General features: G+C 44.7%; 1 protein-coding gene across 5 annotated transcripts in view; it reads left to right on the forward strand.

Annotated features, from left to right (window-relative positions):
- Positions 1-12,929, forward strand: part of WHRN (whirlin) — a 137,028-nt gene that overhangs the window by 93,349 nt on the left and 30,750 nt on the right. For all 5 annotated transcript variants that reach the window (XM_083422963.1, XM_083422961.1, XM_083422965.1 and 2 more), the window contains 2 exons: positions 1,381-1,583; positions 5,077-5,113. In XM_083422963.1, the coding sequence (XP_083279089.1) occupies positions 1,381-1,583; positions 5,077-5,113 (240 nt within the window). The remainder of the gene's footprint in view (positions 1-1,380; positions 1,584-5,076; positions 5,114-12,929) is intronic.

Below are 12,929 nucleotides of genomic sequence, written 5' to 3' on the forward strand. Positions count from 1 at the left end.
ATTGTGCTTGGAAATGTACTGGGAGCCAATGTAGATCTTTCAAGACCAGTGTTATGTGGTCTCGGCAGTCACTCCCAGTCACAAGTCTAGCTGTCGCATTCTGGATTAGTTGTAGTTTCTCTGGAAGACAGACATGGCTAGAAGCTTGCATTGTATTCTTTAACAGCCATCATTACCAGTGATAGAGAATTTGAAACTCACAACCCTTTCATGACTTTTTCTTCTTAGTAAGGTGAGTATTAATTAAAAACCATTGCTTATTCCAACACACCTCAGCCCATTTGCAAATGTATCTTAATTTCATAACAATGCAAGAAGAGCCTTATTGGATTAGAAGTCTAACTCATCATTTTATCATCCTGTTTCTGACAGTGTTCAGCCAGATGTTTCCAGGAAGTCTATAAACAGGGCATGAAGGCAAGAGTCCTACCCCAGTTTGTTTCCAGCAACACCACCAGCACCCCGCAAGATAGATAAATAACATGCGGGCATCCTTGACAGGCCATTCCTTTGTGAATCCTCACCGTTGTTTGCCCATTGACAGCATTGAGATCATACACCCAGTTAGTCTTTAGCTACAACCTGGTAATTATCAGTGTGAGGTAATACAGAGCCAGGTTAATACATTGGTAGCACAGGTGTTCTGAATCCCTGCTGAAATATAAAAGGCCTCATCTATATTGACATTTTGCTAGCATTTGAAAATGCACCTGTTTACACAGAAATTCCTTTCATGTCTCTACCCAATTTTTTTGTTGACTGCTGTGTTAAGCGTAGTTTTCATGGAGGGTTCTGTTGCAAATTTTAATGATTATATTTATATTTTCATGTTTGTATAACTGGTTTTTATGCTTTGCGAACTACTTAGAAGCCTATTTCGGCATTAAGAAGTATATGCATTACTTAAATTATCATTACCTCCCATGCACACCTTTTAACGTCACCCAAGCCAGCTCCCATCTATAGTCCTAGTAGCAGCCTTAGAACTGCATCCTACAACCCAACTGCTCACTGCTAAACTGCTTTACAGGCCTGATTAGTGCCCTGGAGGTGTGGGCGATCTCCCAGCCCAAGGGTGATGGGCAGTCTGACACATTTTTTGTGGGTTTGAGAAGCTCTCTGGCATGGCACACAGCAATGCTACTCTAACAAAGGCATCAGCATGATTAAATTACCACAGGATTGGATTACTGCACCATGCTCTGTATGCTGCTTTCATTGTACTTGACCCAGAAGCTGCAGTTAGTGCAGAATTGCTGGCAGGAGTGAGACCCTATCAGCTTATAACACCTTTGCTCAGATACCTGCACTGGTTGCCATTCATTGGATGCAATCCCATTTTATGCACTCATCATCTCTTTTTTTCTACACTCTTCAAAGGTTGGGGACCAGATTCTGGAGGTGAATGGCCACAGCTTCCTCAGCATCCCCCATGATGAGGCAGTAAAGCTGCTCAAGTCTTCACGTCACCTCATAATGACTGTCAAAGACATTGGAAGACTGCCTCATGCTCGGACCACTGTAGACGAGACCAAGTGGATCACCAGTTCCCAAATTGGTGAGACGGCAGTCAACTTGGCAGGGTTTGTATCTTTTTACCAAGGCTTTTCCATTCTTCTGTGGTTTCTAAGACTGTCTCTTAATTTCCATATTCATAAAAGTCTTGGCAGAGAGAGATGGCTGAAGACATTTTGATGCCTGAGGCAAGGAACAAGCTGCCCACCCACTCCACCCAACCCCAATTAAAAATAAATAAGCTGATTGAACTGGCACTTTAAACTTATTCCAAACTATTAACTGAGATATTTTATGGGAAGTGGTTCATGAATGATATCAAATAAATAAATAACCATATAGGATTCAACAGCTTCATGGAGGATAAGCTATCCAAGTCTACTAGCCCCTATGACTATGTTCTATATCCACCATCAGAAGTCACATTCCTCTGTATTCCAGTTCCTGGTCATCACAGATGGGGGAAGTGCTCTTGTCCTGCTAGTAGGCTTCCCATTGGGGCATCTGGTTGGCCTCTGTAAGAACTGGGTGCTGGGCTAGGTAGGCCATTTGACTTACCCAGCAGCCAGACTCTTCTTATGTTCTACCTCTCCTGATGGAAGCAGCATGCCTATGGCAATCTCAACTGGAAAAGGTGCTGTTGCACTCAGTTCCTGCTTTTGGGCTTCCCATAGCAAGGTCATCCCACCCATGAGGCAACCGCCATATGTGGCAGTGTCCACAGGGAAAGCAGATCCTGATGTAGATATTTATTTCCTCCTTGTTTGTGATGTAGGACTTTACTCACCCCTTCTTCCATTGAGGTGGTAGCACCATTTTGTGGTTTGTCTCAGGAACCAAAATGTCTTCAGTTGTCCTATAGGCATCTGGTTGGCCACTGGGAGAACTTGATGCTGAGCTATGATGCCCTTTGGCCTCAACCAGAGGGGCTCTAATTATGTTCTTTAGACAGTGTTCTTCTGAGGGTAGCACCACCAAGTGTGCTTGAGAGGTGACAAGACTGGGAGAAGGACCCAGTGCTATTTTTCTAGAAAAAGAGGTGGCAGAACTCACCACAAACGATTCCCTTGTTCTCTTATAATAGCAATGGTGCCCATCTGAGAGGTGCCGGAACTGAGTACCTGTGAGTTCTAGCTGAGGGGGGGGAAGCCCTGGAAGGGCCTCCCCTGAAGATCTCAAAACCCATCACAGGAAAGTTCTCATTCTGCCTAATTGTAAGTGGGTGGCCCTGTGGCAGGTTCTTTAATGGGACAAAAGGCCCTGTTCTCTCAAATCTTGATGTTCAGGTGTTAGGATGTTAAGTTTCTAGGTTCATGTGCATGTTGTGGTGGTTGTTTTAGAAAGATCAAGTCTTCAGCGATGACCTTCAAATGCAAACACAGTGGTACCTCGGTTTACAAACTTAATCTGTTCTGGAAGTCTGTTCTTAAACTGAAACCATTCTTAAACTGAGGCGCACTTTCCCTAATGAGGCCTCCTGCTGCCAGTGCTCTTCCACAATTGGCCTCCATTCTTAGACTGAGGTAAAGTTCACAAACCGGGACACTACTTCCAGTCTTGTGAAGTTGTAAGCCAAATAGTTCGTAAACAGGGCTGTTCTTAAACTGTACAGTGGTACCTCGGGTTACAGACGCTTCAGGTTACAGACGCTGCTAACCCAGAAATAGTACCTCGGGTTAAGAACTTTGCTTCAGGATGAGAACAGAAATAGTGCTCTGGCGGTGCAGTGGCAGTGGGAGGCCCCATTCGCTAAAGTGGTGCTTTAGGTTAAGAACAGTTTCAGGTTAAGAATGGACCTCCAGAATGAATTAAGTTCTTAACCCAAGGTACAACTATACTACAAATGTTTAAAATCCAGATTCTGGGAACATTGCCAAATTTGTGCATTATTTCATTTCAGCTGGATCAAAGAAGTGGGGGAAATCACACACAGCTTTTCAGAAAAGCTTTCCAGAGCCACCTGAACAGGGACAAATGTTTTTGCCCTATTTGTGTGTGTATGTGTGTTGAAGTAACTGAGATACACTCTCTGACTTGCCACATTCTGAGGGAGGTTTCATTACTCCTTGTAGTGCATGAAGAAATATACTATTAACTCGTTGCTTCAGCAATGTGGGGATACATCCGCTTTCCCATTAGGGCAACGCTGCTTTGTTTGCCTCAGTAATGTCATCAAATGCTGTTAGCTACATAGCATCAGAACAGCATCTCATTCATCGTATGATCCCTAATTGGCTGGGATCACACAGCAAGAGAGGAAAATGGTGTTGGATAAATGAATGGTGTTGTCCCATAGCATTGTATCTAATGCTAGTTTTAGGCCTCATCTGCACTATATATTTAAAGCAACATTGATGGTAGGATGGCACCTTGTATGCCTCCTTCTGGCAACTCCTGTGGCCCAGATGGTGCCAAATGTATTGCTCTGCTTTCTTTTGGACCATTATCAGCGAGACTGAGAGTGTGGTCTTGTCCTCTGGGCAGCCCAGGACCTCCATACACACTGCCCAGACATGGGCTTCTGTGAGGTGACTTCAGTGCTGCTAACACAGCAAAAACAACACAGGAGGCAGCAGTTATGAGTTCTGGTCTCTGCAGCCACAGCAGGTGTCGTGGTTCTCCAGCTGTTTGACTCCACTTCCACAGGCACACTTCATTGTGTCTCAAGACAGATAGATGCCAACATACTACTTTAAAATGTCATGGCTTCCCCCAAATATCCTGGGAAGTGTTAAGGTTTAACAGTCTATCCCTCTTTCAAGAGAATTCTGTGAATTAAAGCTTTGAGAGGGGAACAGAAAGTCTTCTAACAGCTCTTAGCACCCTTAAAATACAGGTCCCAGAATTCTTTAGGGAAAGTCGTGACTGTTTAAATTTGTTTCACACTGTTTTAAAGTTAGGGTGCCGTTGTGTCCGTACTCAAAATAGGCCTACATGCCCTCCATCATTTCTCCAATGAAAATAAAGAAATAAGGATGTCCTATTCCATCATCATCATTATTAATACCCTGTCCATCTGCATTGCCCCAGCCACTCTGGGAGACTTCCAACATATATAAAAACATAATAAAACATTAAACATTAAAAAAACTCCCCTATACAGGACTGCCTTCAGGCGGTTTCTAAAGGTTGTATAGTTACATATCTCCTTGACTCGGGGGTCGCATAACTCCATGTCCTTTAACACTTATCTGATGGAAATAGAGATATCCTAAAAATAAGTGGGACATTCTAGGATCAAATCTGAAACCAGGATTGCTTCTGTACATCCAGGACTTTTCCTGCAAAATAGGGACACTCAGAAGGTCTGGACCTGTCAAAAATAATGGGCCTGACTGACCTACAGTCATTAATTTCAATGGACCTACTACGAGTAGAATGAGTGAAAATTAACTGCCACCCTAATTTGTGGCACAAATTTCGCCACAGGTAAAAGGAAAATAATAACCAAAGAAAGACTTTTTTTGAGGCTTAGTAGCTAAGATCTCTTTTTACCTAGATTTTGTACTCCCAGTTGGTACTCCCATTAATTGGTGCTAATGATGACTGTTTTTACTCTAGGGTCTCTGGAGATCACACAGCAGAGGGGATAGCAAAGGTAAGAGACATCCAGGCTCAGAAAGCAGGTCAAAGGATTGCTTTTGAATTGTTGTTTGGACTTTGCAGAAGTTTGAAGCAACTCATGAAAGCTGCCCAAAGCAAAATCTGTTCCCACTAGTGTAGGGATGGGTAACTAGACTTGTCCATTGTCCATGGGTCGCTTTTGGCAGGTGAGCAGGGCCACCAACCTGTCAACCCCATGGTGTCATTTGATGATTCTTCCTTTGCAGACCAGGCTTCAATTGAAGTTGAGGCTCCAAAAATTCCTGTTGAAAGCAGGGCTTGCTGAATGTAAATAACACTGAATAGAAGCCTCACTGCCAAGGAATGATGAGGAGCAGTAATTATTCCTTGGTAGCCATGGTTGGCCTGGACAGGCTTCACCTGTCACACATCTGATGTTGCATGGTGTCAAGTGAGTGAAAGGTGTGTGTGCCCATGGGTGAAACTGGCCAGTCTAATTCCTAACCCCTGGGAAAGAGATAAAATCAAATCAGCTGGTAGGGGGAAGCTAATAACCATCAGGGTCACAACAGACATGAAGCAGGAACTTAACCTTTTCAACCTCTGTTAAGGTCCTGCATAAAAAAAACCCTTTTTAAGTTCCTATTTGCAAAAGGAGATGTGTGGCATCATTCTCACAGATTTAATCTTCCCTTTTTCTTTTGAGATGGGAGCCAGGAAAGAGAGTTAGAAATAAGAAACATGTGATGCAGAGGGAGGGAGAGAATGACCAGGAGCATTGGACAGGGCAGAATCCCATCTGCAGTATTGGTTTATTGCCCACATTTTATAGACTCGGGACTTCAATCTAATTGAAGTCATGGCTGGGGTGTTTTACAGGACCTTGCAGAGAATTGAGAATTAGTTATTAGTTACTCTGAAGCATGAGAGGCAGCAATCAAGTGCATCCGTGCCTCCATTTTGTATACTATGAATTGCACACACATGGCTGCTTTAAACACACACAAACGATCATGAACACAAAAACATGACAACTGAGTCAACAGCTTCTGCCCGGTGGTGCCAGATCACACCCAGCTCCTAACCCAGACTTCCATGCAGGGTGCCCTGTCACCACCTTTGCAGAGGACAGTCCTCTATCTGATTGTTTGAAGGACTGTCCTGGTCCAAGTCCAGACCCATATACAGAAAGAACAGAAGGGACCTGGTGGTCTCCCATCCAGAGTGAACACGTTGATAGCAGCCCCACAGATTACCTGAAGGGAATGTGTGGAGAGTCTCCAGGGGCAGACAGAGACACCTGGAGAGCCACATTTGGCCCCTGGGCCTGAGGTTCCCCATCCCTGCTTTAAGTTGTGACTTTCATATGCACACCCAATGCCCCCCCCTTAGAATGATTGCAGGTAAGAAAGCTATCATCTGGAGTCCAGCTGGGGGCAGGCTGATTTGTAGGGCAGTGCACTGCTCCCTCTAATGACTCAACCTCCACTGTTGTCTCTTCTTCCAAAGGCTCTGCTTTCTATTTACAGAGAGGGTGGCATCTCCATGGGGAAGAATTCCAATATGCAGTCTCCATCTGTAACCTAAAATAGAGCATTCCAGGAAGTGATTTACCACATGGTTCTACTGACTGTGTAAACTGGCCTTCTGGGAACTGAGATGTGTGCCTGAGCACTTATCACAAAAGAAGCCGGGTCCTTGGGTTTTCTTCTCTCATTGCTGTAGGCAGCAAAAAGTAAATCAGTGCTTATCACTGTCCTCCTGCAGAGCTTTCGAACCTGCGTCATCAGGGGCCGGTCCAATTCCCTGGAGCTGCATCGTGCCCCAAACAATTGTGTGAGATTCCAATTGCGCCAGTGGTGTCAGTTGCAGCAGGGCATTCCTCATTTCTTAAAAATGGAAATGAGCTGCTAAGTTCTGCAGGTGGCTTTTGCTGATAAAAAGATTTACAAGGGTCCCTCTTCAGTGTGTTGACTGTCGTTGCAGCTTGCCAGAGCCAACTCTGTTGCTGCCTCCAGGGCGGAAGTTATTGCAAACAGTTTGCGTGCCGCCATGTGTTAGGAGAAAATGTCTGTTCACGAAAACACTTGTCATGTTTGGAATCGCTCTGAAGAATTTGGCTGTAATGTTAAACTTGCTCATGTGGGAGTAAGGCCCATTCCGCTCAATAGGTCTTACTTCTGAGTTATAGGGAGGGGAACGGAATTAGATTTTTCTTGCAGCTGAATGAGAAACTACCTAATTTACACTTCCCAGATCAATATGTGAAGAGATAATACAAGTGTCCTTTGTAATTTGTGCTTCTCCAGGTTTTGTGATGCGGTTCTTCAACCGATGTATACAAAAAGCCACATGTTATGGAGAAATGTGCCTTAAAATGCATGGTATTTTGGAAAATAACATACAGATATATTAGAGGAAATTACTTGCAAAATGTGTTTAGTCAAACTGGCATGCAACAATGTGTTCATGATGAGAAATTTGTTAAAGAATTTTTAAAATGCTAAAGAACTTTTCATGAGGAGTTTTTAATACAATCATACCTCATGTTACGTTTGCTTCAGGTTGAGCGTTTTCAGGTTGCATCCTGCAGTGACCTGGAAGTACCGGAAAGGGTTACTTCCGGGTTTCACCACTCACGCATGCACAGACGCGCAAAATGACATCATGCACATGCGCAGAAGCTGTGAATCGCAATCTGTGCACACGCAGACGTGGGTTGTGTTCCTTTCAGGTTGCGAACGGATCCCGTTCGCAACCAGAGGTACCACTGCATATATAATTACAACTTGCTGAAGCAATGTAGGGAACTGGATATAAAGTTGGAAAAATGACATGCAGAAATTGAAATTCCCCAGTTCATCCATTTCAGGGCTAACCCTTCTAAAGGTGATCTGGACATGACTTTCCAAGAGATTGATTGCAACATGTTGTGCCTTTTTGAGAAGTACAGTGGTGCCTCGCAAGACGAAAAGAATCCGTTCCGGGAGTCTTTTCGTCTTGCGTTTTTTTCGTCTTGCGAAGCAAGCCCATTGACGGAGTAGCGCTATTAGCGCTATTGACATTTTAAGGGCTAAAAGCGGCTTTTTAAGGCTTGGGGGATTAGCAGTTTTGCTGCTAAAATGCTTTTAGCAGCTTAGCGATTCAGAATAAGGAGTTTTGGAGCGGAACCCCCCCCCCCGAAAATTTTCGTCAATTTTCGTCTTGCGAAGCAAGCCCATAGGGAAATTCGTCTTGCGAAGCGCCTCTGCAGACGGAAAACCCTTTCGTCTTGCGGGTTTTCCGTCTTGCGAGGCATTCGTCTTGCGGGGCACCACTGTAATTCAGATGTTCAGGGAGAAAGTTGAAATAGCTCTAGTGGTATATAATAAATAATCAGGACAGTTAAAAGAAAGCACTTCTTCATGCAGCAGATAATTAAACTTTGGAACTCTCTCCCACAGGATGGCTACAAACTTCAATGACTTAAAAAGGAGGATTAGGAAAATACTCTCAATTTTCCACTTCTTCACAACAGTCAGGCAATATTTCATGTCCACATATCATGTTTGGGCCACACTAAGCTTTTTATGGGGGGGGGCTTGCCCTTTAGGGTCCTCCCTAAGCCGACTGATGCCACTTTCGTGCATGGATCCAATAACTGATGAGGAGTTCGCTATTAGTACATTGGGCTGTTCTGTGATCCTCCATTAATCTTTCCAATTTTGGTCACTAGAGTCTGACCTCCCTTGAAGCAACAGCACGGTTGTGTGCTACCCCAATCTCTGAGCGCTGTGAGATTCCAGGGTTCCAAGCTCTTACCCAGGGTTTGGTTTCCTCAGAATGAGGGACAGCAGACAGTGGCATCTTTATAATATATGGTTTATTTACACATATATACAATCTAAGTTTGTGATGGAGGGGCTTACAGCATTAACACCCAAAGAAGGTCTTGCTACTCCCATAACCACATATTTGGATTCCAGCAGAAATCAGGCATGGTTCTGACTCCCTGGCTTCCCATCCTGCAACTTTTTTCTAATTTCTAGCTTACACACCTCAGCTCTGACCTTTGTCTTCCTAACTACCAGTGAGATGAAGGAGGGAGCTCCACCCATTTGCAGTCTAGCACAGAGCCACTTCCTTTGTTACCTTAAGGGTCCATTCTTAGAGGACCATTACCAAGAAACTTATCTGGCTCTCCAGCAATTTAAATCCTTGCTGCATCCAGGAAACTGAAGGGACTCTGGCATATAGCCTAACACACACACACGCACACACACAGACCAAACTCACAACGGTGCCTATCTAATCTTTTCAACCTCAGCAGCAGTTGTGACTTTGTACTCAAGCAACAAAAGAGAAGGAACCACACCAGTGGGGGTGGGGTGGGGTGGGAGAGAATGCCAGAAGCAAATCCATTAGGTGCAATTATACTTTCATGAATTATTCCTCACATGTTCTGACTATCTTTCCCAAGGGAAATTATTCAGTAGTGAAATAGATGCAAAGTCTGTGTCTCCTTTCATAAATATTCCTCTTAGGAAGAAAAGAAGCTGTCTTCTACTGAATCAGACCATTGATCCTTCTTGTCTACACTGAGTGGCAGGGGCTTCCACGATTCTAGACAGTTGACCTTCCCAGCCTTAACTGGTGATGCCAGGGATTGAAACTGCTGCCTTGTGTATGCAGGGCAAGCACCCTGCTGCTGAACTACAACCCTTCCCCTCATTATTTCAGAGAGTACCAAGGAATAATTGCTAGGGAGCAACAGGGGAAGATGGCTTTGAGAAAGGATTAGAACACAGGGAAATCTTCTATAAAATATATTATACCAAATGGAGCCTCCAGGTTTTGAGGTGCTCTACCAGGGATTACCACCTTCTCGGGGTTGGGAAAATGGCAGGATTAATAGAATTCCAGGGGTGCTTGTAGGCATCCAAATATATCCCTCCTCCCAGTGCATCCTGAACAGATGACTCTCCAGCCTCCAGCAAGGGACAACCACCCCTCTAAGGAAATTGGGTCTCTAGCCAAACTGCTCATCCCACCAAGAAGTTTCTCTTCATAGTCAGCCACAGTCTTCTCTCTTGCAGCCTAAGGCTATGAGATCTAGTTTTGCCTTTTGGGGCAGCAGTGGAGAGCACGCTTCTCTTCTATGTGACTGGAATGTTTAATTCAGGGGTCAGCAAACTTTTTCAGCAGGGGGCCGGTCCACTGTCTCTCAGACCTTGTGGCGGCCAGACTATACTTTGGAAGAAAAATATGAACGAATTCCTATGCCCGACAAAGAACCCAGAGATGCATTTTAAATAAAAGGGCCCATTCTACTCATGTAAAAACACCAGGCAGGCCCCACAAAGAACCCAGAGATGCATTTTAAATAAAAGGACACATTCTACACATGTAAAAACACGCTGATTCCTGGACCGTCCGCGGGCCAGATTGAGAAGGTGATTGGGCTGCATCTGGCCCCCGGGCCTTAGTTTGCCTACCCATGGCTTAATTGAACTCAAATCGTGCCTTTAGCTTGCCTGGTAGGAGGACAGATAGGGACATGAGGGTATGTGGAAAAACTAGTCTATTGTACGAAGGGAAAATTTGCATCCTTTGCTCTGCCCACTTTTGCCCGGGCTCTGCCCACCACTGGCACATGGCCACTAGAAGGCTGGCTAGATGGGGTTTAGCCCCACCTCCAGAGGAAAAACACTCTCCACTCCTAGGAATGTAAGAAGCCTGCAATTTCCATTCTGATCTGTATTCACCACAATCAACGCTGTTTCCATTCTGCTGCTCTATGGTTTCCCCCAGAGACAGTATGTTAAGCATCTCGGTATCCACTATTTAACTGAAGCTATGTAAGTTACAGAATTATGTAGCTATTTATGTTACATATATACCCATTTCAAACATTGAAACAATGTTGAAAACATCATTCATTACGTATTTGCAGGCTTAATACTGAGGTGGATGAATACTGATTGTATTCACTTGAACGATTTCTGTTCCTAACCACAGAGAAACATGCAAATTGCAGCAGTTCCTGCTGCTACCATTTTGGTTTTCGTCAGAATTCTCAAACATTCTCTAGACACCACACATGGCCCCCAAAAGGTTGCCCAGAAGGGAATGTGGCCCCCTAAATGGAAAAGCATTCCCTATTCCTGCTTAAAATGAATTGGGCTGCCATCATCAGGGGTCTTATGGAATCCTGGCTAGGAACAAGAAAGGGACCTTTTCCTCAATCAGACTCAAGTGTTAACAATTGCTGATTATTCCAAGGGCCAAAAGATTCCCCACCAGCAGGCCACCTACTCTGAAACCTTTTGAGAGCAACTGGCTTGATTTTAATGGAGGAATGCTTTACAATTACAGCTCCTAGCTCAATGTCTGCTAGCCACTCTCCTACATTTTCCACTGATTCCATTCCTCTGTCTGCAGCTGATGAAGGTTCTTTGCCCATTTTTATATTTAAAGAACAGCTTAAAAATCAAGGCATAATGCAAAAATAAAATTATGCAAAGGTTCTAATTTTAAAGTGAAGAGACTCTCCCAGACACTTGAATTCAAGGCAGGATAATGAACCATCTATTTTTGGAGTTCGGTCATAGTATGAGATGGTAAAGAGACTTGTATGGGAGGGGCGTGGTAGTAGCTTAGTGGCAGAGTCCATCTGCTGATATCAAATCATCCTGGGTATCAAATGCATTAAAGGGCAGGAGAGAATGCACAGACTACTTCAGGGACAGCCAACTTTGTGTCTCCAGATAAGCTGAACTACAAAGCCAGTGTGGTGTCGTAGAGTGGTAGACTAGGATCCAAGAGACTGGGTGTGGTGAACTCCCTCTTAAAGGTAAAGGGAACCCTGACCATTAGGTCCAGTCGTGACCGACTCTGGGGTTGCGGCGCTCATCTCGCTTTACTGGCCGAGGGAGCCGGCTTACAGCTTCCAGGTCATGTGGCCAGCATGACTAAGCCGCTTCTGGCAAACCAGAGCAGCACACGGAAATGCCGTTTACCTTCCCGTCGGAGCAGTACCTATTTATCTACTTGCACTTAGACGTGCTTTCAAACTGCTAGGTTGGCAGGAGCAGGGACCGAGCAACGGGAGCTCACCCCATCGCGGGGATTCGAACCGCCGACCTTCTGATCGGCAAGTCCTAGGCTCTGTGGTTTAACCCACAGCACCACCCGTGTCCTGAACTCCCTCTTAAATGCTGCTTAATTGGTTTTTATGAAAAATTGAAGGGTCATCTAGTTCAACCCCCTGCAATGCAGGAATCTCAACTAAAGCATCCATGACAGATGACCATCCAACCTCAGATTAAAAACCTCCAGGGAAGGAGGGTCTCATCCAGCAGGGTCTTGTTATATTCTTAATGAACTCCCATCATCCCTGACCTTTGGCCATGCTGGTTGGCACTGATGGCAGTTGGAGTCTAACAACATCAGGAGGGCATTGAGTTGACAAGTCATACTGGCATGCAGTATGCCACACAATGCAGCCACCTATCCCAGCCACCTAACCGACCAGAAGTCCCACATTTGTTTTTTGTTTAAAAAATGACACCCAACACACGAGGCCCAGCACACAAGTCAGCATTTATGGGGCAGGATTAGCTCATGTGTTCCCATTAGTCCAGTACACATGCATATGCATGAATAAGTCTTTACTTAGGAAACAAGTCCCATTTTAATGTATGAGGGTTGTCATTGTCCCCCACCCCTCCAGCAATGCCCTTTGAGCAATACCATATTATGATGCATGGACACTCCAAATGAGGCAGAGGGTGAGGGACATGAAAGCAAGAAACTGGGTGGAGGAAAGCTACATTCAACTCTATGTTTCCCAGCAAACTCCACCCCCCAAA

Source organism: Podarcis tiliguerta (assembly GCF_965153285.1).
Source record: "Podarcis tiliguerta genome assembly, chromosome: Z".
Classification (NCBI taxonomy): domain Eukaryota; kingdom Metazoa; phylum Chordata; class Lepidosauria; order Squamata; family Lacertidae; genus Podarcis; species Podarcis tiliguerta.